At 47.9% G+C, this 27,972-nt stretch overlaps 1 protein-coding gene across 3 annotated transcripts in view; it reads right to left on the bottom strand.

The window, feature by feature from the left end:
* The window catches only part of LOC139379633 (exportin-T-like), a 63,799-nt gene that overhangs the window by 26,882 nt on the left and 8,945 nt on the right, over window positions 1–27,972 (bottom strand). For 2 of the 3 annotated variants that reach the window (XM_071122438.1, XM_071122439.1), the window contains exons 2-17: window positions 26,616–26,815; window positions 24,072–24,154; window positions 22,633–22,689; window positions 21,769–21,838; window positions 20,593–20,811; window positions 19,641–19,825; window positions 16,525–16,693; window positions 15,906–16,142; window positions 11,388–11,426; window positions 10,918–10,980; window positions 10,611–10,735; window positions 10,352–10,496; window positions 10,056–10,175; window positions 8,043–8,137; window positions 7,049–7,118; window positions 4,860–5,098 (exon numbers count right to left, since the gene is read on the bottom strand). In XM_071122438.1, coding sequence (XP_070978539.1) covers window positions 4,860–5,098; window positions 7,049–7,118; window positions 8,043–8,137; window positions 10,056–10,175; window positions 10,352–10,496; window positions 10,611–10,735; window positions 10,918–10,980; window positions 11,388–11,426; window positions 15,906–16,142; window positions 16,525–16,693; window positions 19,641–19,825; window positions 20,593–20,811; window positions 21,769–21,838; window positions 22,633–22,689; window positions 24,072–24,154; window positions 26,616–26,705 — 2,006 coding nt within the window. In that variant the 5' untranslated portion in view covers window positions 26,706–26,815. Of the gene's footprint in view, window positions 1–4,859; window positions 5,099–7,048; window positions 7,119–8,042; window positions 8,138–10,055; window positions 10,176–10,351; window positions 10,497–10,610; window positions 10,736–10,917; window positions 10,981–11,387; window positions 11,427–12,973; window positions 13,055–15,905; window positions 16,143–16,524; window positions 16,694–19,640; window positions 19,826–20,592; window positions 20,812–21,768; window positions 21,839–22,632; window positions 22,690–24,071; window positions 24,155–26,615; window positions 26,816–27,972 lie in introns of all 3 variants that reach the window. The other variant, XM_071122437.1, reaches the window with a different exon arrangement.

The raw sequence follows: 27,972 nt of genomic DNA, 5'->3' as shown, positions 1-27,972 counted from the left end.
GCAGATACAGCATCACCTGGTGGCACAATGCCTCTCCTCTATTGGACCTAGATAGTCTGTATGTATTGATATGAGGGCAGATAAAGTGGCACAACGCCTCTCCCCTATTGGACCTAGATAGTCTGTATGTATTGATATGAGGGCAGATACAGCAACACCTGGTGGCACAACGCCTCTCCTCTATTGGACCTAGATAGTCTGTATGTATTGATATGAGGGCAGATAAAGCAACGCCTCTCCTCTATTGGACCTAGATAGTCTGTATGTATTGATATGAGGGCAGATAAAGCAACGCCTCTCCCCTATTGGACCTAGATAGTCTGTATGTATTGATATGAGGGCAGATACAGCATCACCTGGTGGCACAACGCCTCTCCTCTATTGGACCTAGATAGTCTGTATGTATTGATATGAGGGCAGATAAAGTGGCACAACGCCTCTCCCCTATTGGACCTAGATAGTCTGTATGTATTGATATGAGGGCAGATAAAGCAACGCCTCTCCTCTATTGGACCTAGATAGTCTGTATGTATTGATATGAGGGCAGATACAGCAACACCTGGTGGCACAACGCCTCTCCTCTATTGGACCTAGATAGTCTGTGTGTATTGATATGAGGGTAGATACAGCATCACCTGGTGGCACAACGCCTCTCCCCTATTGGACCTAGATAGTCTGTATGTATTGATATGAGGGCAGATACAGCAACACCTCACGGCACAACGCCTCTCCCCTATTGGACCTAGATAGTCTGTATGTATTGATATGAGGGCAGATACAGCAACACCTGGTGGCACAACGCCTCTCCTCTATTGGACCTAGATAGTCTGTATGTATTGATATGAGGGTAGATACAGCAACACCTGGTGGCACAATGCCTCTCCTCTATTGGACCTAGATAGTCTGTATGTATTGATATGAGGGCAGATACAGCAACACCTGGTGGCACAACGCCTCTCCCCTATTGGACCTAGATAGTCTGTATGTATTGATATGAGGGCAGATACAGCAACACCTCACGGCACAACAACTCTCCCCTATTGGACCTAGATAGTCTGTATGTATTGATATGAGGGCAGATACAGCAACACCTGGTGGCACAACGCCTCTCCCCTATTGGACCTAGATAGTCTGTATGTATTGATATGAGGGCAGATACAGCAACGCCTCACGGCACAACGCCTCTCCCCTATTGGACCTAGATAGTCTGTATGTATTGATATGAGGGCAGATACAGCAACACCTGGTGGCACAACGCCTCTCCCCTATTGGACCTAGATAGTCTGTATGTATTGATATGAGGGCAGATACAGCAACACCTGGTGGCACAACGCCTCTCCCCTATTGGACCTAGATAGTCTGTATGTATTGATATGAGGGCAGATACAGCAACACCTGGTGGCACAACGCCTCTCCCCTATTGGACCTAGATAGTCTGTATGTATTGATATGAGGGCAGATACAGCATCACCTGGTGGCACAACGCCTCTCCCCTATTGGACCTAGATAGTCTGTATGTATTGATATGAGGGCAGATACAGCAACACCTGGTGGCACAACGCCTCTCCCCTATTGGACCTAGATAGTCTGTATGTATTGATATGAGGGCAGATACAGCATCACCTGGTGGCACAACGCCTCTCCCCTATTGGACCTAGATAGTCTGTATGTATTGATATGAGGGCAGATAAAGCAACACCTGGTGGCACAACGCCTCTCCCCTATTGGACCTAGATAGTCTGTATGTATTGATATGAGGGCAGATAAAGCAACACCTGGTGGCACAACGCCTCTCCCCTATTGGACCTAGATAGTCTGTATGTATGTACTGATATGTAGGATACGTGTGCCTTTAAACATGTATGGAGTTCTGTCCTTGAGCTGTTCTTGTCTATTGATGTTCTGTATTATGTTTCATGTCGACCCCAGTGTTCTGGGTTCTGTGTTCTGTGCTCTGGGTTCTGTGCTCTGTGTTCTGGGTTCTGTGCTCTGGGTTCTGTGCTCTGGGTTCTGTGCTCTGGGTTCTGTGCTCTGGGTTCTGTGTTCTGGGTTCTGTGCTCTGGGTCCTGTGCTCTGGGTCCTGTGCTCTGGGTTCTGTGCTCTGGGTTCTGTGTTCTGGGTCCTGTGCTCTGGGTTCTGTGCTCTGGGTCCTGTGCTCTGGGTTCTGTGCTCTGGGTCCTGTGCTCTGGGTCCTGTGCTCTGGGTCCTGTGCTCTGGGTCCTGTGCTCTGGGTTCTGTGCTCTGGGTTCTGTGCTCTGGGTTCTGTGCTCTGGATTCTGTGCTCTGGGTCCTGTGCTCTGGGTTCTGTGCTCTGTGCTCTGTGTTCTGTGCTGTGTTCTGTGCTCTGGGTTCTGTGCTCTGGGTCCTGTGCTCTGGGTCCTGTGCTCTGGGTCCTGTGCTCTGGGTTCTGTGCTCTGGGTTCTGTGCTCTGGGTTCTGTGCTCTGGGTTCTGTGCTCTGGGTTCTGTGTGGAACCCCAGGAAGAGTAGCTGCTGCTTTTGCAACAGCTAATGTGGATCCTAATAAAATACCAGAATAGCCCAACCCGGACGATGCTGGGACAATTGTGTGCCGCCTCATGGGTCTCTCGGTCGCGGGCCGGCTGCGACACAGCCTGGGATCAAACCCGGGTCAGTAGTGACGCCTCTAGCGCTGCGATGCAGTGCCTTAGACCGCTGGCCACTGGGCCTTACTTATAACCAAATGTTGCAGTTGGGGGTTAAGGCTTAGTGTTACTAGGGCTCAGTGTTACTAGGGCTCAGTGTTACTAGGGCTCAGTGTTACTAGGGCTCAGTGTTACTAGGGCTCAGTGTTACTAGGGCTCAGTGTTACTAGGGCTCAGTGTTACTAGGGCTCAGTGTTACTAGGGCTCAGTGTTACTAGGGCTCAGTGTTCCTAGGGCATAGTGTTCCTAGGGCTCAGTGTTACTAGGGCTCAGTGTTACTAGGGCTCAGTGTTACTAGGGCTCAGTGTTACTAGGGCTCAGTGTTACTAGGGCTCAGTGTTACTAGGGCTCAGTGTTACTAGGGCTCAGTGTTCCTAGGGCATAGTGTTCCTAGGGCTCAGTGTTACTAGGGCTCAGTGTTACTAGGGCTCAGTGTTACTAGGGCTCAGTGTTACTAGGGCTCAGTGTTACTAGGGCTCAGTGTTACTAGGGCTCAGTGTTCCTAGGGCATAGTGTTCCTAGGGCATAGTGTTACTAGGGCTCAGTGTCACTAGGGCTCAGTGTTACTAGGGCTCAGTGTTACTAGGGCTTAGTGTTACTAGGGCTTAGTGTTACTAGGGCTTAGTGTTCCTAGGGCTTAGTGTTCCTAGGGCTCAGTGCTCCTAGGGCTCAGTGTTCCTAGGGCTCAGTGTTCCTAGGGCTCAGTGTTCCTAGGGCTCAGTGTTACTAGGGCTTAGTGTTACTAGGGCTTAGTGTTACTAGGGCTTAGTGTTCCTAGGGCTTAGTGTTCCTAGGGCTTAGTGTTACTAGGGCTTAGTGTTCCTAGGGCTTAGTGTTCCTAGGGCTCAGTGTTCCTAGGGCTCAGTGTTCCTAGGGCTTAGTGTTACTAGGGCTTAGTGTTCCTAGGGCTTAGTGTTCCTAGGGCTTAGTGCTCCTAGGGCTTAGTGTTCCTAGGGCTCAGTGTTCCTAGGGCATAGTGTTACTAGGGCTTAGTGTTCCTAGGGCTTAGTGTTCCTAGGGCCCAGTGTTACTAGGGCATAGTGTTACTAGGGCATAGTGTTCCTAGGGCTTAGTGTTCCTAGGGCTCAGTGTTCCTAGGGCATAGTGTTCCTAGGGCTTAGTGTTCCTAGGGCTTAGTGTTCCTAGGGCTTAGTGTTCCTAGGGCTTAGTGTTCCTAGGGCTTAGTGTTCCTAGGGCATAGTGTTCCTAGGGCATAGTGTTCCTAGGGCATAGTGTTACTAGGGCTTAGTGTTCCTAGGGCTTAGTGTTCCTAGGGCTTAGTGTTCCTAGGGCTTAGTGTTCCTAGGGCTTAGTGTTCCTAGGGCCCAGTGTTACTAGGGCTTAGTGTTACTAGGGCTTAGTGTTCCTAGGGCTTAGTGTTCCTAGGGCTTAGTGTTCCTAGGGCTCAGTGTTCCTAGGGCATAGTGTTCCTAGGGCTTAGTGTTCCTAGGGCTTAGTGTTCCTAGGGCTTAGTGTTCCTAGGGCTTAGTGTTACTAGGGCTTAGTGTTCCTAGGGCTCAGTGTTCCTAGGGCATAGTGTTCCTAGGGCATAGTGTTCCTAGGGCTTAGTGTTACTAGGGCTTAGTGTTCCTAGGGCTTAGTGTTACTAGGGCTTAGTGTTACTAGGGCTTAGTGTTACTAGGGCATAGTGTTCCTAGGGCTTAGTGTTCCTAGGGCTCAGTGTTCCTAGGGCATAGTGTTACTAGGGCTTAGTGTTCCTAGGGCTTAGTGTTCCTAGGGCATAGTGTTCCTAGGGCTTAGTGTTACTAGGGCTTAGTGTTCCTAGGGCTTAGTGTTCCTAGGGCTTAGTGTTCCTAGGGCTTAGTGTTCCTAGGGCTCAGTGTTCCTAGGGCATAGTGTTACTAGGGCATAGTGTTCCAAGGGCTCAGTGTTACTAGGACTTAGATATCAGGGGGTGGTGTTTGGATATCAGGGGGTGGTGTTTGTATATCAGGGTCAGTGTTTGTATATCAGGGTCAGTGTTTGTACATCAGGGTCAGTGTTTGTACATCAGGGTCAGTGTTTGTACATCAGGGTCAGTGTTTGTACATCAGGGTCAGTGTTTGTATATCAGGGTCAGTGTTTGTATATCAGGGTCAGTGTTTGTATATCAGGGTCAGTGTTTGTATATCAGGGTCAGTGTTTGTATATCAGGGTCAGTGTTTGTACATCAGGGTCAGTGTTTGGATATTTACCTAGCGAAGCCAACAGCGTGACTGAGACAGTCGGCCAGCGCAGCCTGCCTCTCCTCCTCCCTCTCAGAGGCCAGTTTGGCCAGCAGCAGACGGAAGGCGTCGGTCAGCGGGGTCAGCAGGGATCTCATCAGCGCCTGCTTCCTCTCCGCGGGACTCTCTCCGTGGACGATCAACACCCCCGCCGTCTCAAATATAAACAGCTGGTCATCGCTGGTCAGCAGCGCAGGGAAACCGTTCTCCTGAGGCACATATGGGGAGGGGAAGGAAGGTCAGTACAGGGGGGGTAATGTATGGAGGGTAAGGTAGGTCAGTACAGAGGGAGGGTAAGGTAGGTCAGTACAGAGGGGGGGTAAGGTAGGTCAGTACAGAGGGAGGGTAATGTATGGAGGGGAATGAAGGTCAGTACAGGGGGGGTAATGTATGGAGGGGAATGAAGGTCAGTAATGTATGGAGGGTAAGGTAGGTCAGTACAGAGGGAGGGTAATGTATGGAGGGTAAGGTAGGTCAGTACAGAGGGAGGGATGGTAATGTATGGAGGGTAAGGTAGGTCAGTACAGAGGGAGGGGAATGAATGGAGGGTAAGGTAGGTCAGTACAGAGGGAAGGTAATGTATGGAGGGGAATGAAGGTCAGTAATGTATGGAGGGTAAGGTAGGTCAGTACAGAGGGAGGGTAATGTATGGAGGGTAAGGTAGGTCAGTACAGAGGGAGGGATGGTAATGTATGGAGGGTAAGGTAGGTCAGTACAGAGGGAGGGGAATGTATGGAGGGTAAGGTAGGTCAGTACAGAGGGAAGGTAATGTATGGAGGGGAATGAAGGTCAGTGCAGAGGGAGGGGAATGAAGGTCAGTGCAGAGGGAGGGGAATGTATGGTAGGTAAGGTAAGGTAAGGTAGGTCAGTACAGGGGGAGGGTAATGTATGGAGGGTAAGGTAGGTCAGTACAGAGGGAGGGTAATGTATGGAGGAGAATGAAGGTCAGTAATGTATGGAGGGTAAGGTAGGTCAGTACAGAGGGAGGGTAATGTATGGAGGGTAAGGTAGGTCAGTACAGGGGGGGTAATGTATGGAGGGTAAGGTAGGTCAGTACAGAGGGAGGGTAATGTATGGAGGGGAATGAAGGTCAGTGCAGAGGGAGGGGAATGAAGGTCAGTGCAGAGGGAGGGTAATGTATGGTAGGTAAGGTAAGGTAAGGTAGGTCAGTACAGAGGGAGGGTAATGTATGGAAGGTAATGAAGGCCAGTACAGAGGGAGGGTAATGTATGGAAGGTAATGAAGATCAGTACAGAGGGAGGGTAATGTATGGAAGGTAATGTATGGAAGGTAATGAAGGTCAGTACAGAGTGAGGGTAATGTATGGATGGGAATGAAAGTCAGTCAAGGGGGAGGGTAATGTATGGAAGGTAATGAAGACAAGTACAGAGGGAGGGTAATGTATGGAAGGTAATGAAGGTCAGTCAAGGGGGAGGGTAATGTATGGAAGGTAATGAAGGCCAGTACAGAGGGAGGGTAATGTATGGAAGGTAATGAAGATCAGTACAGAGGGAGGGTAATGTATGGAAGGTAATGTATGGAAGGTAATGAAGGTCAGTACAGAGTGAGGGTAATGTATGGAGGGTAAGGTAGGTCAGTACAGAGGGAGGGTAATGTATGGAGGGTAAGTCAGTACAGAGGGAGGGTAATGTATGGAGGGTAAGGTAGGTCAGTACAGAGGGAGGGTAATGTATGGAGGGTAATGTATGGAAGGTAATGAAAGTCAGTACAGAGTGAGGGTAATGTATGGAGGGTAAGGTAGGTCAGTACAGAGGGAGGGTAATGTATGGAGGGTAAGTCATTGGAGAGATGCTGTTGATGGTAATGTAGGTCAGTGAAGAGAGATACTGTAGAGGGTAATGTATATGAGGGGAGGGTTAACTTACAGGAGGTGCTAGCTCAGCAGGTCTATAGAGGGTAATGTGTGGAGGGTAATGTATATGAGGGGAGAGGTAACTTACAGGAGGTGCTAGCTCAGCTGGTCTGTAGAGGGTAATGTATATGAGGGGAGAGGTAACTTACAGGATGAGCTCCAGCTGGTCTGTAGAGGGTAATGTGTAGAGGGCAATGTATATGAGGGGAGAGGTAACTTACAGGAGGAGCTCCAGCAGGTCTGTAAAGTGTAATGTGTGGAGGGTAATGTGTGAGAGGTAACTTACAGGAGGAGCTAGCTCCAGCAGGTCCTGTATCCTGGACAGGATGTCTTCAATGAAGGAGTTCATGTGTTTACTGGCAACAGAGTAAACAGAGGACAGGGTTAGGGTCAATCACAAATAACCTTCTAGAACTATTACTGTAAACAGAGGACAGGGTTAGGGTCAATCACAAAGAACCTTCTAGAACTATTACTGTAAACAGAGGACAGGGTTAGGGTCAATCACAAAGAACCTTCTAGAACTATTACTGTAAACAGAGGACAGGGTTGGGGTCAATCACAAAGAACCTTCTAGAACTATTACTGTAAACAGAGGACAGGGTTAGGGTCAATCACAAAGAACCTTCTAGAACTATTACTGTAAACAGAGGACAGGGTTGGGGTCAAACACAAAGAACCTTCTAGACTTATTACTGTAAACAGAGGACAGGGTTGGGGTCAAACACAAAGAACCTTCTAGAATTATTACTGTAAACAGAGGACAGGGTTGGGGTCAATCACAAAGAACCTTCTAGAACTATATAATATATAACGACATGTCCTGCTTTCTGGTGATCTGGTGTTGACTACCAGGACAGGGTCCAACCAGTCTGCTGATAATACTGGTCCAACAGGTACCCTATAATCTACAACAAGGACCCATAGAGCTCTGGTCTAAAGTAGTGCACTATATAGGGAATAGGGCTCTGGTCTAAAGTAGTGCACTATATAGGGAATAGGGCTCTGGTCTAAAGTAGTGTACTATATAGGGAATAGGGCCCTGATCTAAAGTAATGCACTACATAGGGAATAGGGCCCTGGTCTAAAGTAGTGCACTATATAGGGAATAGGGGCCCTGGTCTAAAGTAGTGTACTATATAGGGAATAGGGCCCTGGTCTAAAGTAGTGCACTATATAGGGAATAGGACTCTGGTCTAAAGTAGTGTACTATATAGGGAATAGGGGCCCATTGGGAACACAGGGTAACGCGTGCTTAGTGACGGTACAGCTGGACTTACTGCAGTGTCTTGACGAACCGTGAGAAGAGGTAGGCCACTCTGCTACGGACCTTAGGACTGCTGTGTCTCAGACCGCGATGGTCCAGAAAGGACATCTACAGGGACACAGTAACACAATGATACAAAACCTCCCCTTTAACCAGGGGTCCACTGTCCCTCTCCTCAACACTGATACAAAACCTCCCCTTTAACCAGGGGTCCACTGTCCCTCTACTCTCCTCAACACTGATACAAAACCTCCCCTTTAACCAGGGGTCCACTGTCCCTCTCCTCAACACTGATACAAAACCTCCCCTTTAACCAGGGGTCCACTGTCCCTCTCCTCAACACTGATACAAAACCTCCCCTGTCCCTCTCCTCAACACTGATACAAAACCTCCCCTTTAACCAGGGGTCCACTGTCCCTCTCCTCAACACTGATACAAAACCTCCCCTTTATCCAGGGGTCCACTGTCCCTCTGCTCAACACTGATACAAAACCTCCCCTTTATCCAGGGGTCCACTGTCCCTCTCCTCAGCACTGATACAAAACCTCCCCTTTAACCAGGGGTCCACTGTCCCTCTCCTCAACACTGATACAAAACCTCCCCTTTAACCAGGAGTCCACTGTCCCTCTCCTCAACACTGATACAAAACCTCCCCTTTATCCAGGGGTCCACTGTCCCTCTCCTCAACACTGTGAAGACACAATGTTAAAAGGTAGAGTTCATTGATTCAGCGACTGAGCTAGGACAGTCTAGTATTGCAGAACTAACTGAGCTAGGACAGACAGTCTAGTACTGCAGAACTAACTGAGCTAGGACAGACAGTCTAGTACTGCAGAACTAACTGAGCCAGGACAGACAGTCTAGTACTGCAGAACTAACTGAGCTAGGACAGACAGTCAGGTACTGCAGAACTAACTGAGCTAGGACAGACAGTCTAGTACTGCAGAACTAACTGAGCTAGGACAGACAGTCTAGTACTGCAGAACTAACTGAGCCAGGACAGACAGTCTAGTACTGCAGAACTAACTGAGCTAGGACAGACAGTCAGGTACTGCAGAACTAACTGAGCTAGGACAGACAGTCTAGTACTGCAGAACTAACTGAGCTAGGACAGACAGTCAGGTACTGCAGAACTAACTGAGCTAGGACAGACAGTCAGGTACTGCAGAACTAACTGAGCTAGGACAGACAGTCTAGTACTGCAGAACTAACTGAGCTAGGACAGACAGTCAGGTACTGCAGAACTAACTGAGCTAGGACAGACAGTCTAGTACTGCAGAACTAACTGAGCTAGGACAGACAGTCTAGTACTGCAGAACTAACTGAGCCAGGACAGACAGTCTAGTACTGCAGAACTAACTGAGCCAGGACAGACAGTCTAGTACTGCAGAACTAACTGAGCTAGGACAGACAGTCTAGTACTGCAGAACTAACTGAGCTAGGACAGACAGTCTAGTACTGCAGAACTAACTGAGCTAGGACAGACAGTCAGGTACTGCAGAACTAACTGAGCTAGGACAGACAGTCTAGTACTGCAGAACTAACTGAGCTAGGACAGACAGTCTAGTACTGCAGAACTAACTGAGCTAGGACAGACAGTCTAGTACTGCAGAACTAACTGAGCTAGGACAGACAGTCTAGTACTGCAGAACTAACTGAACTAGGACAGACAGTCTAGTACTGCAGAACTAACTGAGCTAGGACAGACAGTCTAGTACTGCAGAACTAACTGAGCTAGGACAGACAGTCTAGTACTGCAGAACTAACTGAACTAGGACAGACAGTCTAGTACTGCAGAACTAACTGAGCCAGGACAGACAGTCAGGTACTGCAGAACTAACTGAGCTAGGACAGACAGTCAGGTACTGCAGAACTAACTGAGCCAGGACAGACAGTCTAGTACTGCAGAACTAACTGAGCCAGGACAGACAGTCTAGTACTGCAGAACTAACTGAGCCAGGACAGACAGTCTAGTACTGCAGAACTAACTGAGCCAGGACAGACAGTCTAGTACTGTAGAACTAACCAGGACAATAGGAATGTGCTGCGGTTCAACCAGGAAGAACTTGTCGTAACGAACCACCGTCTCGAAGAACTCCAGCGACACAGACGTGTGTTGGTAACCACTGAGACCAGAGGAGACCAGCTGAGGAGACAGGGAGAACACAGGATATGATGTCAGACATTAGAAACAACAGACTGTGTGTTGGTAACCACTGAGACCAGAGGAGACCAGCTGAGGAGACAGGGAGAACACAGGATATGATGTCAGACATCAGGATCAAGGGTTGTCAGCGGACTGGCTGGCTGTGTGTAACTCACCGTTCTCATCATATCCTGCAGTGCGGAGGTCTTGGCCGTGTCGCCAGAGAAGTGAGCTCCGTGAGACGCAGGCAGAGCCTCTCCTAGCATGTACAGCAGCCTGATGGCCACCTCCACCTCCATGAAGGACGCCGTCTGCCAACGCCTGAGACACACAATCAGGATCAATACACGCTTCTTCACAACAGGCGTTTAAAAACAAGGGGCAAAGTTAGGAAATAAGGTGGACATTGGGGAACAAAACAAGATGGAGTCTTACTGTATGGTGTTGTTGAAGACTCTGCCTACAGCTTCCAGGAGCAGGTCAGGAGACACCTGAGCCAGGCGATCCAACAGCATCTTCAACTGTTTCCTGTACTCTACAAACATCGCTTCATCCTCTCCCTGAGACAGAGAGAGAGACAGAGACAGAGAGAGAGGAGAGAGAGAGAAGGAGAGCGAGAAGGAGAGAGAGAAGGAGAGAGAGAAAGAGGGGGGAAGAGATGGACAGAGGAAGATGGAGACAGTGAGTAATGAAAATGCTGTTCAACTCCCCCCACAATTTAAAACTCACTCAAAGTTTTTACCTCATTGTCAAAGTTGTACTCTTCATCATAAGTTAGTTTCTTCATGACGGCCAACATGATGTCCTGGTGAGACAGAGAGCACAGTCAACATACTGGATACAGTGAGGGGAAAAAGGTATTTGATCCCCTGCTGATTTTGTACGTTTGCCCACTGACAAAGAAATGATCAGTCTAATTTTAATGGTAGGTTTATTTGAACAGTGAGAGACAGAATAACAACAAAAAAATCCCCAAAACATGTCAAAAATGTTATAAATTGATTTGCATTTTATTTCCATACTGGATATATCTGCTAACAAGATGACAGATGGACAGACACTAGATAAGGTTTTAAAAGCTTGTGGCTGGTTTCCCCAGACACAGAGTAATTATATTCCTGGAATACAATAAAATAAACATATTTTTAGTCCAGAACTAGGACTCCTCTGTGTCTGGGAAACCAGCCCAAAGAGTTCCTGATGAAATCGCACCTCAACGTGAGTCTTCTGTTGGTCTGTCAGCAGCGGGAACTAGAAGAGGAGAGACACAGCAGAATGTTCTCATTATGACACACCAGAATGTTCTCATTATGACACAACAGAATGTTCTCATTATGACACAACAGAATGTTCTCATTATGACACAACAGAATGTTCTCATTATGACACAACAGAATGTTCTCATTATGACACAACAGAATGTTCTCATTATGGAGACACACACCAGAATGTTCTCATTATGACAACAGAATGTTCTCATTATGACACAACAGAATGTTCTCATTATGACACACCAGAATGTTCTCATTATGACACACCAGAATGTTCTCATTATGGAGACACACACCAGAATGTTCTCATTATGAGACACACACCAGAATGTTCTCATTATGAGACACACACCAGAATGTTCTCATTATGAGACACACACCAGAATGTTCTCATTATGAGACACACACCAGAATGTTCTCATTATGAGACACACACCAGAATGTTCTCATTATGAGACACACACCAGAATGTTCTCATTATGAGACACACACCAGAATGTTCTCATTATGAGACACACACCAGAATGTTCTCATTATGAGACACACACCAGAATGTTCTCATTATGAGACACACACCAGAATGTTCTCATTATGAGACACACACCAGAATGTTCTCATTATGAGACACACACCAGAATGTTCTCATTATGAGACACACACCAGAATGTTCTCATTATGAGACACACACCAGAATGTTCTCATTATGAGACACACACCAGAATGTTCTCATTATGAGACACACACCAGAATGTTCTCATAATGAGACACACACCAGAATGTTCTCATTATGAGACACACACCAGAATGTTCTCATTATGAGACACACACCAGAATGTTCTCATTATGAGACACACACCAGAATGTTCTCATTATGAGACACACACCAGAATGTTCTCATTATGAGACACACCAGAATGTTCTCATTATGAGACACACCAGAATGTTCTCATTATGAGACACACACCAGAATGTTCTCATTATGAGACACACACCAGAATGTTCTCATTATGAGACACACCAGAATGTTCTCATTATGAGACACACCAGAATGTTCTCATTATGAGAGACACACACCAGAATGTTCTCATTATGAGAGACAGCAGAATGTTCTCATTATGAGACACACACCAGAATGTTCTCATTATGAGACACACACCAGAATGTTCTCATTATGAGACACACCAGAATGTTCTCATTATGAGACACAACCACAGGCCTTTTAATACAACGCAGTGGGCTATTCCAGACAGCAGGACAGACTAGCCAGCTAACTATGATAAACACACACACACACACACACACACACACACACACACCTCTAAATGTTCTGCATCATTTGGAAAGTTAAACTTGAATGTGTTGTTGGTTTGTAAAGTCAATTATACCACGGCCATTTCCAAGTCTATATTTGTTGTAAATGTAGAATAATTCAGACAGTTAATCAGCTAATCCATTGCTGTCTCTTCCTGGAACAGGGGGGGGTAATGATAATGATTGGGGTCAGTTAGTGTGGACAGTTTCCTCCACCTTGTCTGAGTCCCAGTACTCTTCAATGGCCTCCTGTCCTCCTCTCCCTACCTGAGGCATGTGACTCTGCCACTCGGACCCCTTGAGGAAGATTAAGCAGACGAACACAAGTTTACGTCATGTTACCGTGCCAACCGGACCCTATTGAGGACGCTGTCACATGACAGTGGTCTGAGGGGCTACTCCACACCCGTTATAAAGATTATATTTCTATGGTTTCCATCCTGTCTAGTAAAGATACATCTAGAGTGACTCCCTCTCCTGTCTGGTAAAGATACATCTAGAGTGTAGAGTGACTCCCTCTCCTGTCTGGTAAAGATACATCTAGAGTGTAGAGTGACTCCCTCTCCTGTCTAGTAAAGATACATCTATAGTGTCTCCCTCTCCTGTCTGGTAAAGATACATCTAGAGTGACTCCCTCTCTTGTCTGGTAAAGATACATCTAGAGTGTCTCCCTCTCCTGTCTAGTAAAGATACATCTAGAGTGTCTCCCTCTCCTGTCTAGTAAAGATACATGTAGAGTGTAGAGTGTCTCCCTCTCCTGTCTGGTAAAGATACATCTAGAGTGTAGAGTGACTCCCTCTCCTGTCTGGTAAAGATACATCTAGAGTGTAGAGTGACTCCCTCTCCTGTCTGGTAAAGATACATCTAGAGTGTAGAGTGACTCCCTCTCCTGTCTAGTAAAGATACATCTATAGTGTCTCCCTCTCCTGTCTGGTAAAGATACATCTAGAGTGTCTATATCTAGAGTGGCCCAAATTACACTATTCCCTTCATAGTGCACAACATTTGACCAGAGGCCTGGATGGAATAAGGTGCCATAGAGAATAGGGAGCCATATTCCCATAGACCTCTGGTCAGATGTAGTGCACATATTCCCATAGGCCTCTGATCAGATGTAGTGCACATAGAGAATAGGGAGCCATATTCCCATAGGCCTCTGATCAGATGTAGTGCACATAGAGAATAGGGAGCCATATTCCCATAGGCCTCTGGTCAGATGTAGTGCACATAGAGAATAGGGAGCCATATTCCCATAGGCCTCTGGTCAGATGTAGTGCACATATTCCCATAGGCCTCTGATCAGATGTAGTGCACATAGAGAATAGGGAGCCATATTCCCATAGGCCTCTGATCAGATGTAGTGCACATAGAGAATAGGGAGCCATATTCCCATAGGCCTCTGGTCAGATGTAGTGCACATATTCCCATAGACCTCTGGTCAGATGTAGTGCACATAGAGAATAGGGAGCCATATTCCCATAGGCCTCTGATCAGATGTAGTGCACATAGAGAATAGGGAGCCATATTCCCATAGGCCTCTGATCAGATGTAGTGCACATAGAGAATAGGGAGCCATATTCCCATAGGCCTCTGGTCAGATGTAGTGCACATAGAGAATAGGGAGCCATATTCCCATAGGCCTCTGATCAGATGTAGTGCACATAGAGAATAGGGAGCCATATTCCCATAGGCCTCTGGTCAGATGTAGTGCACATATTCCCATAGGCCTCTGATCAGATGTAGTGCACATAGAGAATAGGGAGCCATATTCCCATAGACCTCTGATCAGATGTAGTGCACATAGAGAATAGGGAGCCATATTCCCATAGGCCTCTGGTCAGATGTAGTGCACATATTCCCATAGGCCTCTGATCAGATGTAGTGCACATAGAGAATAGGGAGCCATATTCCCATAGGCCTCTGATCAGATGTAGTGCACATAGAGAATAGGGAGCCATATTCCCATAGGCCTCTGATCAGATGTAGTGCACATAGAGAATAGGGAGCCATATTCCCATAGGCCTCTGGTCAGATGTAGTGCACATATTCCCATAGGCCTCTGATCAGATGTAGTGCACATAGAGAATAGGGAGCCATATTCCCATAGACCTCTGATCAGATGTAGTGCACATAGAGAATAGGGAGCCATATTCCCATAGGCCTCTGGTCAGATGTAGTGCACATATTCCCATAGGCCTCTGATCAGATGTAGTGCACATAGAGAATAGGGAGCCATATTCCCATAGGCCTCTGATCAGATGTAGTGCACATAGAGAATAGGGAGCCATATTCCCATAGGCCTCTGGTCAGATGTAGTGCACATAGAGAATAGGGAGCCATATTCCCATAGGCCTCTGGTCAGATGTAGTGCACATATTCCCATAGGCCTCTGATCAGATGTAGTGCACATAGAGAATAGGGAGCCATATTCCCATAGGCCTCTGATCAGATGTAGTGCACATAGAGAATAGGGAGCCATATTCCCATAGGCCTCTGGTCAGATGTAGTGCACATAGAGAATAGGGAGCCATATTCCCATAGGCCTCTGATCAGATGTAGTGCACATAGAGAATAGGGAGCCATATTCCCATAGGCCTCTGATCAGATGTAGTGCACATAGAGAATAGGGAGCCATATTCCCATAGGCCTCTGGTCAGATGTAGTGCACATATTCCCATAGGCCTCTGATCAGATGTAGTGCACATAGAGAATAGGGAGCCATATTCCCATAGGCCTCTGATCAGATGTAGTGCACTTAGAGAATAGGGAGCCATATTCCCATAGGCCTCTGATCAGATGTAGTGCACATAGAGAATAGGGAGCCATATTCCCATAGGCCTCTGATCAGATGTAGTGCACATAGAGAATAGGGAGCCATATTCCCATAGGCCTCTGGTCAGATGTAGTGCACATATTCCCATAGGCCTCTGATCAGATGTAGTGCACATAGAGAATAGGGAGCCATATTCCCATAGGCCTCTGATCAGATGTAGTGCACATAGAGAATAGGGAGCCATATTCCCATAGACCTCTGATCAGATGTAGTGCACATAGAGAATAGGGAGCCATATTCCCATAGACCTCTGGTCAGATGTAGTGCACATAGAAAATAGGGAGCCATATTCCCAACTAGCAGAGTGTATCTCACCTGTTTGAGTACGTTCAGGTAGTCGTAGCAGAAGCCTACGATGTTGGCTGAGATGTCATCGTCGTCGTGGACCAGTAGCTGGAGGAGCAGAGGAACCTTGGTCTCGAGGGCACGCAGCGCCTCGGCGGCTTCCTTCACGGCGCCCCCCTTGGCCAGTTTGGTCCAGCTCAGCACCAGAGACTGGCCCATCCCGTTCACCAGTCTGGAGAACTTAGCCAGGAAGTCCACATCCTCCTCCTGATGGAGCCAAGACAGGAAACAGAGGGGGGGGGGGGGGGGGCTTTTCAGGTATAAACAGGAAACAGTTTCACATCCATTCAGGAAGTAGAGGTGAGGAGGAAGAGGAAATGGAGCCTTTGGCCTTTTGTTGGACTGTGGGAAATGGAGTAGCGAGTGTGTGTGTGGTGTGTGTTATGTGGTGTATGTGTTGTGTTATGGTGTGTGTGTGGTGTGTGGTGTGTTAGTTATGTGGTGTGTGTGTGTTATGGTGTGAGTGTCTGTGTGTGTACCTACCTGGTCCACGTTGAAGAAGCCAGCCGACTGCAGGACCTGACAGAGGGACTCGACCAGCTTGGTCTTGTCTGTTATGTGGTGTGTGTGTGTCTGTGTGTGTACCTACCTGGTCCACGTTGAAGAAGCCAGCCGACTGCAGGACCTGACAGAGGGACTCGACCAGCTTGGTCTTGTCTGTCGGGGCCATTCCTTTAGAGACAATCTCAAACAGACAGTCACACGCCTCCTCTCTCAGGTCCTCCACAGACATCTGACTCAGCAGCAGGTTCACAAACCTGGAGGGAGAGGAACACACTGGTTAAACACTGGTCCAGGACCAGTCATCTGATCTAGTGTCTGGTTCATAAACCTGGAGGGACAGGAACACACTGGTCCAGGACCAGTCATCTGATCTAGTGTCTGGTTCATAAACCTGGAGGGAGAGGAACACACTGGTTAAACACTGGTCCAGGACCAGTCATCTGATATAGTCTCTGGTTCACAAACCTGGAGGGAGAGGAACACACTGGTCCAGGACCAGTCATCTGATCTAGTGTCTGGTTCATAAACCTGGAGGGAGAGGAACAGACTGGTTAAACACTGGTCCAGGACCAGTCATCTGATCTAGTGTCTGGTTCATAAACCTGGAGGGAGAGGAACACACTGGTTAAACACTGGTCCAGGACCAGTCATCTGATCTAGTCTCTGGTTCATAAACCTGGAGGGAGAGGAACACACTGGTCCAGGACCAGTCATCTGATCTAGTGTCTGGTTCATAAACCTGGAGGGACAGGAACACACTGGTCCAGGACCAGTCATCTGCTCATCTGATGAGTTTCAACATGATGCACTTGGGCTCAAATGCCCAGTCTCATAGCAAAGGGTCTGAACACTGACGTAAATAAGGCATCTGTAATTTATTTTTAATACATTTGCAAAATTTCTAGACAACCTGTTTTCGCTTTGTCATTATGGGGTATTGTGACGTCACTATGGGGTATTGTGACGTCACTATGGGGTATTGTGACGTCACTATGGGGTATTGTGACGTCACTATGGGGTATTGTGACGTCACTATGGGGTATTGTGACGTCACTATGGGGTATTGTGATGTCACTATGGGGTATTGTGTGTAGATTGATGAGGGAAAACAATAATTGAAATTGGTTACTAGATATTATCTAGCGTGTCCTGCGTTGCATATAATCTGACTGAGCATACAAGTATCTAAGTATTTGACTGAGCGGTGGTAGGCAGAAGAAGGCACGTAAACATTCATTCAAACAGCACTTTCGTGCGCTTTGCCAGCAGCTCTTCGTTGTGCGTCAAGCATTGCGCTGTTTATGACTTCAAACCTATCAACTCCCGAGATGAGGCTGGTGTAACTGAAGTGAAATGGCTAGCTAGTTAGCGCGCGCTAATAGCGTATTAAACGTCAATCTCTCTGAGCCTTCTGGTAGTTGTTCCACATGCTCTGCATGGGTAAGGCTGCTTCGATGGTGGCTGTTGTCGTTGTGTTGCTGGTTCGAGCCCAGGGAGGAGCGAGGAGGGGGACGGAAGATATACTGTTACACTGGCAATACTAAAGTGCCTATAAGAACATCCAATAGTCAAAGGTTAATGAAATACAAATGGTATAGAGGGAAATAGTCTTATAATTCCTATAATAACTACAACGTAAAACTTCTTACCTGGGAATATTGAAGACTCATGTTAAAAGGAACCACCAGCTTTCATATGTTCTCATGTTCTGAACAAGGAACTTAAACGTTAGCTTTCTTACATGGCACATATTGCACTTTTACTTTCTTCTCCAACACTTTGTTTTTGCATTATTATTATTTAAACCAAATTTAACATGTTTCATTATTTTTCTTGAGGCTAAATTGATTTTATTTATGTATAATATTAAGTTAAAATAAGTGTTCATTCAGTATTGTTGTAATTGTCATTATTACAAATACATTTTAACATAAAAAAAAATATATATATATATATAAAATAGAAATGGGCTGATTAATCGGTAATCGGCTTTTTTGGTCCTCCAATAATCGGTATCGGCGTTGAAACATCATAATCGGTCGACCTCTAGAATATACCCATGTTCCCCCATATATCTTAATGTAATTACATGAAAATAACTGGCAGATTATTACTCAAAAGGCGAAATCCATTAACACCAAGATAATGGAGTTCATTCCCCTTGACAATCAACCGTTCCCTGTCGTGGGTGTTGTCTTTCGCCGATTGGTCGAGCACCGGTACACACTACCAAGTGTGATATTTTTCAGATGTTGCCCTACCAGAGTTACACAGTAATAGTGTCACTGCTATTAGCTTCACGACATACTACTGAACGCCGTTTGGGTCTTTGCGTGTCAGAAAAGATACAGTAGCACTGTCAAAGCTGTACAAAGAAGTCTGCAACAGCGGCCACGAACGATGTGTTTACAATACCGCGTTGGTAATAAAGCATCATCTGTTCAACCGCAACTTCTGGGGTAGCTAGCTTTAGCTTGGTACCTAGCTAGCTTTAGCTTGGTACCTAGCTAGCTTTAGCTTGGTACCTAGCTAGCTTTAGCTTGGTACCTAGCTAGCTTTAGCTTGGTACCTAGCTAGCTTTAGCTTGGTACCTAGCTAGCTTTAGCTTGGTACCTAGCTAGCTTTAGCTTGGTACCTAGCTAGCTTTAGCTTGGTACCTAGCTAGCTTTAGCTTGGTACCTAGCTAGCTTTAGCTTGGTACCTAGCTAGCTTTAGCTTGGTACCTAGCTAGCTTTAGCTTGGTACCTAGCTAGCTTTAGCTTGGTACCTAGCTAGCTTTAGCTTGGTACCTAGCTAGCTTTAGCTTGGTACCTAGCTAGCTTTAGCTTGGTACTTGCGCGGGACAACTTTATCAGCATCATAGCATACTGTACGTATTGATGAATCATTGTGACATATGAAATACGAGGGATCGTCTAATCGATGTGTAATAACTACGTAAACAAATTATTAATGCGTTACATTATCATGTGACGTCATATTCAGGTCCTGATTGGTCAACAAGCTTCATTGGCCCGTCAAATAGTGTATATTATATACACACAAAGACCCAAACGGCGTTCCATAGGAATCCTGGTTGAGAATGAAATGACTGACCACACAGACTGACCACACAGACACTGACCAGACAGACTGACGGCAGACAGACTGACGGCAGACAGACTGACGGCAGACAGACTGACGGCAGACAGACTGACGTACCTGTCGTTGGCGATGAGGTTGAGGTCTATCCAGGAGACGTATGCCCCCACTACCTCCAGACATTGACAGGTGATCTCAGGGTGAGACTGCTGATAGGCCCCGAGGATCTGGTACCAGGACTCAACCAGGCTGGGGATGACCTGCTCCCTCATACCATCTTTTATTAATGTGTTCCTACGCACCTCCTAGAGAGAGGAGAGAGAGAGAGGAGGGAGGGGAGAGAGAGAGGAGAGAGAGAGGAGGGAGGGGAGAGAGAGGGAGGGGAGAGAGAGGGAGGGGAGAGAGGAGGGAGGAGAGAGAGAGAGAGGAGGGAGGAGAGAGAGAGAGGAGGGAGGAGAGAGAGAGAGGAGGGAGGGGAGAGAGGGGAGAGAGAGAAGAGTTAGAGACTGGGGATGACCTGCTCCCTCGTACCATCCTTTAATAATGTGTTCCCACGAACCTCCTAGAGAAAAGAGAAGGAGAGAAAAGGAGAGAGAAGGAGAGAAAGAGAAGAGAAGGAGAGAAAAAGAGAGAAGAGAAGGAGAGAAAAAGAGAGAAGAGAAGGAGAGAAAAAGAGAGAAGAGAAGGAGAGAAAAAGAGAAGGAGAGGACACCCTCAGTGTCCTCTTACCTCAGGGGAGAGCAGGATGTCTCTGTCCACCACCTCAGTGTCCTCTTACCTCAGGGGAGAGCAGGATGTCTCTGTCCACCACCTCAGTGTCCTCTTACCTCAGGGGAGAGCAGGATGTCTCTGTCCACCACCTCAGTGTCCTCTTACCTCAGGGGAGTGCAGGATGTCTCTGTCCACCACCTCAGTGTCCTCTTACCTCAGGGGAGAGCAGGATGTCTCTGTCCACCACCTCAGTGTCCTCTTACCTCAGGGGAGAGCAGGATGTCTCTGTCCACCACCTCATTGTCCTCTTACCTCAGGGGAGAGCAGGATGTCTCTGTCCACCACCTCAGTGTCCTCTTACCTCAGGGGAGTGCAGGATGTCTCTGTCCACCACCTCAGCGTCGATAGCCATCAGTGTTCTGAGGTAGACGTCGACCCCGTGTGGGTTCAGGCCCACTAGAGACAGCAGGTCGTGGAAGAACTTGGGCCAGTGGGTCAGGTACTCCATCACGAAGGTCAGAGCAAACACCTGGGCTGCCTTGTTACGGATGAACGGCTTCTCTGGTTGGGAGTTCATTAACTGGAGAGGAGGAGGAGGAAGGGGGAGGAAGAGGAGGGGGGAGGAAGAAGAGGGGAAGGATGAATAGGAGGAGGAAGGAAGAAGAAGAGGAGGAGGGGAGGAAGAAGAGGAGGAGGAGGAAGAGGAGGAGGAAGAAGAGGAGGAGGAGGAAGGGAAGGAGACGGAGGGGAAGGATGAAGTGGAGGAGGAAGGAAGAAGAAGGAAAGAGAAGGAAGAAGAGGGGGAGGGGAGGAATAAGAAGAGGAGAAAGAAGAAGAGGAGGAGGAAGAAGGGGAAGGAGGAGGAGGAGGAAGAAGATGAAGAGGAGGAGGGGAAGGATGAAGTGGAGGGGAAGGAGGAGGAGGAAGAAGGGAAGTGGAAGAAGGGAAGGAATAAGAAGAGGAAGGGAAGGAAGAAGAAGATGAAGAGGATGAGGGGAGGATTGTCGGGATAGCAGTGAAGGAGAATATTATATTGAAATTAATTTTCTAATACAATTTTTCAATTCAGGAATTCAGGTGTGGAAGAGAGTCAACTTCATGACTGTATAAAAACGTGTAACTAACGACAGCTCAAGTAACAAATAGAGTTGTTGATGAAATGTGTAACTAACGACAGCTCAAGTAACAAATAGTGTTGTTGATGAAATGTGTAACTAACGACAGCTCAAGTAACAAATAGAGTTGTTGATGAAATGTGTAACTAACGACAGCTCAAGTAACAAATAGAGTAGTTGATGAAATGTGTAACTAACGACAGCTCAAGTAACAAATAGTGTTGTTGATGAAATGTGTAACTAACGACAGCTCAAGTAACAAATAGAGTTGTTGATGAAATGTGTAACTAACGACAGCTCAAGTAACAAATAGTGTTGTTGATGAAATGTGTAACTAACGACAGCTCAAGTAACAAATAGTGTTGTTGATGAAATGTGCTACGTTGTTGTGACAGGTTGCCTAAGTGACAGAGAAGCCCCACCTGACCCTGCAGCCACTTCATCAGGGTTTCTCTGATCAGCTGTTGCTGGGCAGGACTGAGCCCTCCATGTCTGGGACAAAACACACAACACAAAGTCACTTTCTGTTCAGGACTACTTCATAGAGGAATGCTGCTGACAGAGACACATGTACATGGTTTTCAGTCAGATGTTAGGAAGAAACGTGACACTACTTTAATGCTCTACTGTGAAAGCATGAGAAAAGGTGACAGTACTTTAATGCCCTACTGTGAAAGCATGAGAAAAGGTGACAGTACTTTAATGCCCTACTGTGAAAGCATGGGAAAAGGTGACAGTACTTTAATGCCCTACTGTGAAAGCATGAGAAAAGGTGACAGTACTTTAATGCCCTACTGTGAAAGCATGAGAAAAGGTGACAGTACTTTAATGCCCTACTGTGGAAGCATGAGAAAAGGTGACAGTACTTTAATGCCCTACTGTGAAAGCATGAGAAAAGGTGACAGTACTTTAATGCCCTACTGTGAAAGCATGGGAAAAGGTGACAGCATTAGCTGTTATCTGGAGTCAATGGGATTGGAGGAACAGTCAACCTATTATCACAGACTTCCTAATTCATCATCTATCAGACTAGTGGCAGGATGACAGCTGACAGAGGTACTTCCTCTCCTTCCCCTCCCCTCTCTCTCCCCCTCCTCCTCCTCCACCTCTCCTTCCCCTCCTCCCTCTCTCCTTCCCCCCTCCTCCTCCACCCATCCTCCACCCGCTCTCCCCCTCTCCTCCCCTTCCCCTCCCTCTTCTCCCCTTCCCCTCCCTCTCCCCCTCCTCCTCCTCTTCCCCTTCCCCTCCTCCCCCCTCCTCCTCCCCTCCTCCTCCCCTCCTCTTACCTGTACTTGATCTGGTGCTCCAGGACTTGGAAACAGAAGAACTTCACATGGTCGTCACTGAGAGAGGGATTAATAAAGATATTACAATACAACACAGGGTCGTCACTGAGAGAGGGATTAATAAAGATATTACAATACAACACAGGGTCGTCACAGAGAGGGATTAATAAAGATATTACAATACAACACAGGGTCGTCACTGAGAGAGGGATTAATAAAGATATTACAATACAGCACAGGGTCGTCACTGAGAGAGGGATTAATAAAGATATTACAATACAACACAGGGTCGTCACTGAGAGAGGGATTAATAAAGATATTACAATACAACACAGGGTCGTCACTGAGAGAGGGATTAATAAAGATATTACAATATGGCACAGGGTCGTCACTGAGAGAGGGATTAATAAAGATATTACAATACGGCACAGGGTCGTCACTGAGAGAGGGATTAATAAAGATATTACAATACAACACAGGGTCGTCACTGAGAGAGGGATTAATAAAGATATTACAATACGGCACAGGGTCGTCACTGAGAGAGGGATTAATAAAGATATTACAATACGGCACAGGGTCGTCACTGAGAGAGGGATTAATAAAGATATTACAATACAACACAGAGTCGTCACAGAGAGGGATTAATAAAGATATTACAATACAGCACAGGGTCGTCACTGAGAGAGGGATTAATAAAGATATTACAATACAACACAGGGTCGTCACAGAGAGGGATTAATAAAGATATTACAATACAACACAGGGCTGTCGCTGAGAGAGGGATTAATAAAGATATTACAATACAACACAGGGCCGTCACTGAGGGATTAATAAAGATATTACAATACAATATATGGTCTGGGAGACCAGAGTCCAGAGAAGGACCAACAGGGAGACAAACAGGGAGACAAACAGGGAGACCAGAGAAGGACCAACAGGGAGACAAACAGGGAGACAAACAGGGAGACCAGAGAAGAACCAACAGGGAGACCAACAGGGAGACCCACAGGGAGACCAACAGGGAGACCAGAGAAGGACCAACAGGGAGACCAACAGGGAGACCAGAGTCCAGAGAAGGACCAACAGGGACACCAACAGGGAGACCAGAGTCCAGAGAAGGACCAACAGGGAGACCAGAGTCCAGAGAAGGACCAACAGGGAGACCAGAGAAGGACAAACAGGGAGACCAGAGAAGGACCAACAGGGAGACCAACAGGGAGACCAGAGAAGGACCAACAGGGAGACCAACAGGGAGACCAGAGAAGGACCAACAGGGAGGCCAACAGGGAGACCAGAGTAGGACCAACAGGGAGACCAACAGGGAGACCAGAGAAGAACCAACAGGGAGACCAACAGGTTTGAATCTGAAACCTCCCAGGTGTGACTAGAAGGATACTGTACCGTCTCTAATCAGAATCCTACCAACTAATGGGTCTCACCTGTAAATGCCTTTAGCCAGGGCCTCTGCACACACCTCCCAGGCATCCTGGGACTCCTTCAACTGCTCAAAATACACCATCGCCTGAGGAGGAGAACCAGAAGCAGAGAGAGAGAGAAACAGAAGCAGAGAGAGAAACAGAAGCAGAGAGAGAAACAAGAGTTAGAAAAGGGAGAGAAACAGAGCTTCTGAATCTGACACATAACTACCCCATTCTACAGCCAGCCACACAACCCCCATAACTACCCCATTCTACAGCCAGCAACACAACCCCCATAACTACCCCATTCTACAGCCAGCAACACAACCCCCATAACTACCCCATTCTACAGCCAGCCACACAAACCCCCATAACTACCCCATTCTACAGCCAGCCACACAAACCCCCATAACTACCCCATTCTACAGCCAGCCACACAAACCCCCATAACTACCCCATTCTACAGCCAGCCACACAAACCCCATAACTACCCCATTCTACAGCAAGCCACACAACCCCCATAACTACCCCATTCTACAGCAAGCCAGCAACACAAACCCCCATAACTACCCCATTCTACAGCCAGCCACACAAACCCCCATAACTACCCCATTCTACAGCCAGCCACACAAACCCCCATAACTACCCCATTCTACAGCCAGCCACACAACCCCCATAACTACCCCATTCTACAGCCAGCCACACAACCCCCATAACTACCCCATTCTACAGCCAGCCACACAAACCCCCATAACTACCCCATTCTGTAGCCAGCCACACAACCCCCATAACTACCCCCATTCTGTAGCCAGCCACACAAACCCCCATAACTACCTCATTCTACAGCCAGCCATAACAACACTCGTGCTGACAGCGGTGAGAGGGAACAAGTTAGGCAGGCTGGCTGGCTGGTTGGTTGGTTGGCTGGTTGGTAGGCTGGCTGGCTGCCTCAAGGACACAGAGTTGGTGTGGGTCTCCTAGACATGTATTTCTGTGTAGGCCTACATCTGAAAAAGCATGGTGGAAGCCTTGTGTTCCACAGCAGATCCCAGGTGGAAGCCATGTGTTCCACAGCAGTACAGCAGATCCCAGGTGGAAGCCATGTGTTCCACAGCAGATCCCAGGTGGAAGCCTTGTGTTCCACAGCAGATCCCAGGTGGAAGCCTCGTGTTCCACAGCAGATCCCCGGTGGAAGCCTCGTGTTCCACAGCAGATCCCAGGTGGAAGCCTCGTGTTCCACAGCAGATCCCAGGTGGAAGCCTTGTGTTCCACAGCAGATCCCAGGTGGAAGCCTTACGTTCCACAGCAGATCCCAGGTGGAAGCCTCGTGTTCCACAGCAGATCCCAGGTGGAAGCCTTGTGTTCCACAGCAGATCCCAGGTGGAAGCCTTACGTTCCACAGCTATTGCTGTTGTATTACTGAACGCGTGTATATTACTGTATATAGAGGCCTATTGGTCTGTAGCGAACCGCTCAAACCCACTCATTGACTTCCTGTAGCCATGTTTAACTTCCTGAGTGGTACTGGTCTCTGTAAACAGCACCAGTTACAACATAACAACTTAATGTGGAGAGCACTTGTCAAGTCCCTCGGATGGAGAGTCTGACGAGACAGAGCGCTGGTTCAAGTCCCCTGGATGGAGAGTCTGACGAGACAGAGCGCTGGTTCAAGTCCCCTGGATGGAGAGTCTGACGAGACAGAGCGCTGGTTCAAGTCCCCTGGATGGAGAGTCTGACGAGACAGAGCGTTGGTTCAAGTCCCCTGGATAGAGAGTCTGACGAGACAGAGCGCTGGTTGTCAAGTCCCCTGGATGGAGAGTCTGACGAGACAAAGCGCTGGTTCAAGTCCCCTGGATGGAGAGTCTGACGAGACAGAGCGCTGGTTCAAGTCCCCTGGATGGAGAGTCTGACGAGACAGAGCACTGGTTCAAGTCCCCTGGATGGAGTCTGACGAGACAGAGCACTGGTTCAAGTCCCACGGATGGAGAGTCTGACGAGACAGAGCGCTGGTTCAAGTCCCACGGATGGAGAGTCTGACGAGACAGAGCGCTGGTTCAAGTCCCCTGGATGGAGAGTCTGACGGGACAGAGCGCTGGTTGTCAAGTCCCCTGGATGGAGAGTCTGACGAGACAGAGCGCTGGTTGTCAAGTCCCCTGGATGGAGAGTCTGACGAGACAGAGCACTGGTTGTCAAGTCCCCTGGATGGAGAGTCTGACGAGACAAAGCGCTGGTTCAAGTCCCACGGATGGAGAGTCTGACGAGACAGAGCGCTGGTTCAAGTCCCATGGATGGAGAGTCTGACGAGACAGAGCGCTGGTTCAAGTCCCATAGATGGAGAGTCTACATGGGTCAGTCTACATGGGTCAGTCTACATGGGTCAGTCGACATGGCTCTAAGAATCATTTGCAGGAGCCAATGCATTTGGATCAAGTTCAGTCTACATGGACCAGTCTACATGGGATCTGAGAATCATTTGTAGGAGCCAACGCGTTTGGATCCGCAAGATTTGTCCTCTACAAGCACATGAATTTACTGCACACACACACACAGTGTAATGAGACTTACCTTCTGCCTATAGCAGGCATCTGCGTTAGGGTTGAGCCCCAGCAGGGCCTGCTCGTCCATGTTGATGATGGAGACAGACTGGCAGGCCATGAGAAGGTCTTCTGCTGCTCCCCTCCACGGTAGTTTCACCGTCCTCTGTTGCTGCCCTCCGCTGTAGTTTCACTGTCTTCTGTTGCTGCCCTCCGGCAGGCCAGGCACATCTACACACAACAAAAAATAACATCAACAATAATAATTAGGGCTGGGAATTGCCAGGGACCTCACAATACGATATCACGAAACGTCGGTGCCAATACGATGTGTTTTGCGATTCTCCATATGCATTGAGATTCTATATATAAACTGTGATTCGATACTGTCATTTTATTGCAATTTGATGTTCCAAACATATCGCTCACCAATATGTCTAATGCAGAGCGACAAGAAAACAAGCTTTTGTAAAAAAAAAATAAATAATATAAAACGTTTAACTAATTTTCTCCCCAATTTCGTGATATCCAAATTGGTAGGTGCAGTCTTGTCCCATTGCTGCAACTCCCGTACGGACTCAGGAGAGGCGAAGGTCGAGAGCCGTGCGTCCTCCGAAACACGACCCTGCCAAGCCGCACTGCTTCTTGACACACTGCTCGCTTAACCCAGAAGCCAGCCGCACCAATGTGTTGGAGGAAACACTGCCAGCCGCACCAATGTGTCGGAGGAAATATCTTCCAGCTGGCGACCGAAGTCAGCTTACAGGCACCTGGCCCGCCACAAGGAGTCGCTAGAGCACGAATGGGACAAGGATATCCTGGCCCGCCACAAGGAGTCGCTAGAGCACGAATGGGACAAGGACATCCTGGCCCGCCACAACGAGTCTAGAGCGCGAACGGGACAAGGATATCCTGGCCCGCCACAAGGAGTCGCTAGAGCACGAATGGGACAAGGACATCCTGGCCGGCCACAAGGAGTCTAGAGCGCGAACGGGACAAGGACATCCTGGACCGCCACAAGGAGTCGCTAGAGCGCGAATGGGACAAGGACATCCTGGCCGGCCACAAGGAGTCTATAGCGCGAACAGGACAAGGGCATCCTGGCCGGCCACAAGGAGTCTAGAGCGCGAACAGGACAAGGGCATCCTGGCCGGCCAAACCCTCCCCTAACCCGGACAACGCTGGGCCAAACCCTCCCCTAACCCGGACGACGCTGGGCCAAACCCTCCCCTAACCCGGACGACGCTGGGCCAAACCCTCCCCTAACCCGGACGCCGCTGGGCCAAACCCTCCCCTAACCCGGACGCCGCTGGGCCAAACCCTTCCCTAACCCGGACGCCGCTGGGCCAAACCCTCCCCTAACCCGGACGACGCTGGGCCAAACCCTC

The sequence above is a fragment of the Oncorhynchus clarkii genome, chromosome 21, assembly GCF_045791955.1.
Source record: "Oncorhynchus clarkii lewisi isolate Uvic-CL-2024 chromosome 21, UVic_Ocla_1.0, whole genome shotgun sequence".
NCBI lineage: Eukaryota > Metazoa > Chordata > Actinopteri > Salmoniformes > Salmonidae > Oncorhynchus > Oncorhynchus clarkii.
This window is presented reverse-complemented; position numbering and strand designations above follow the sequence as displayed.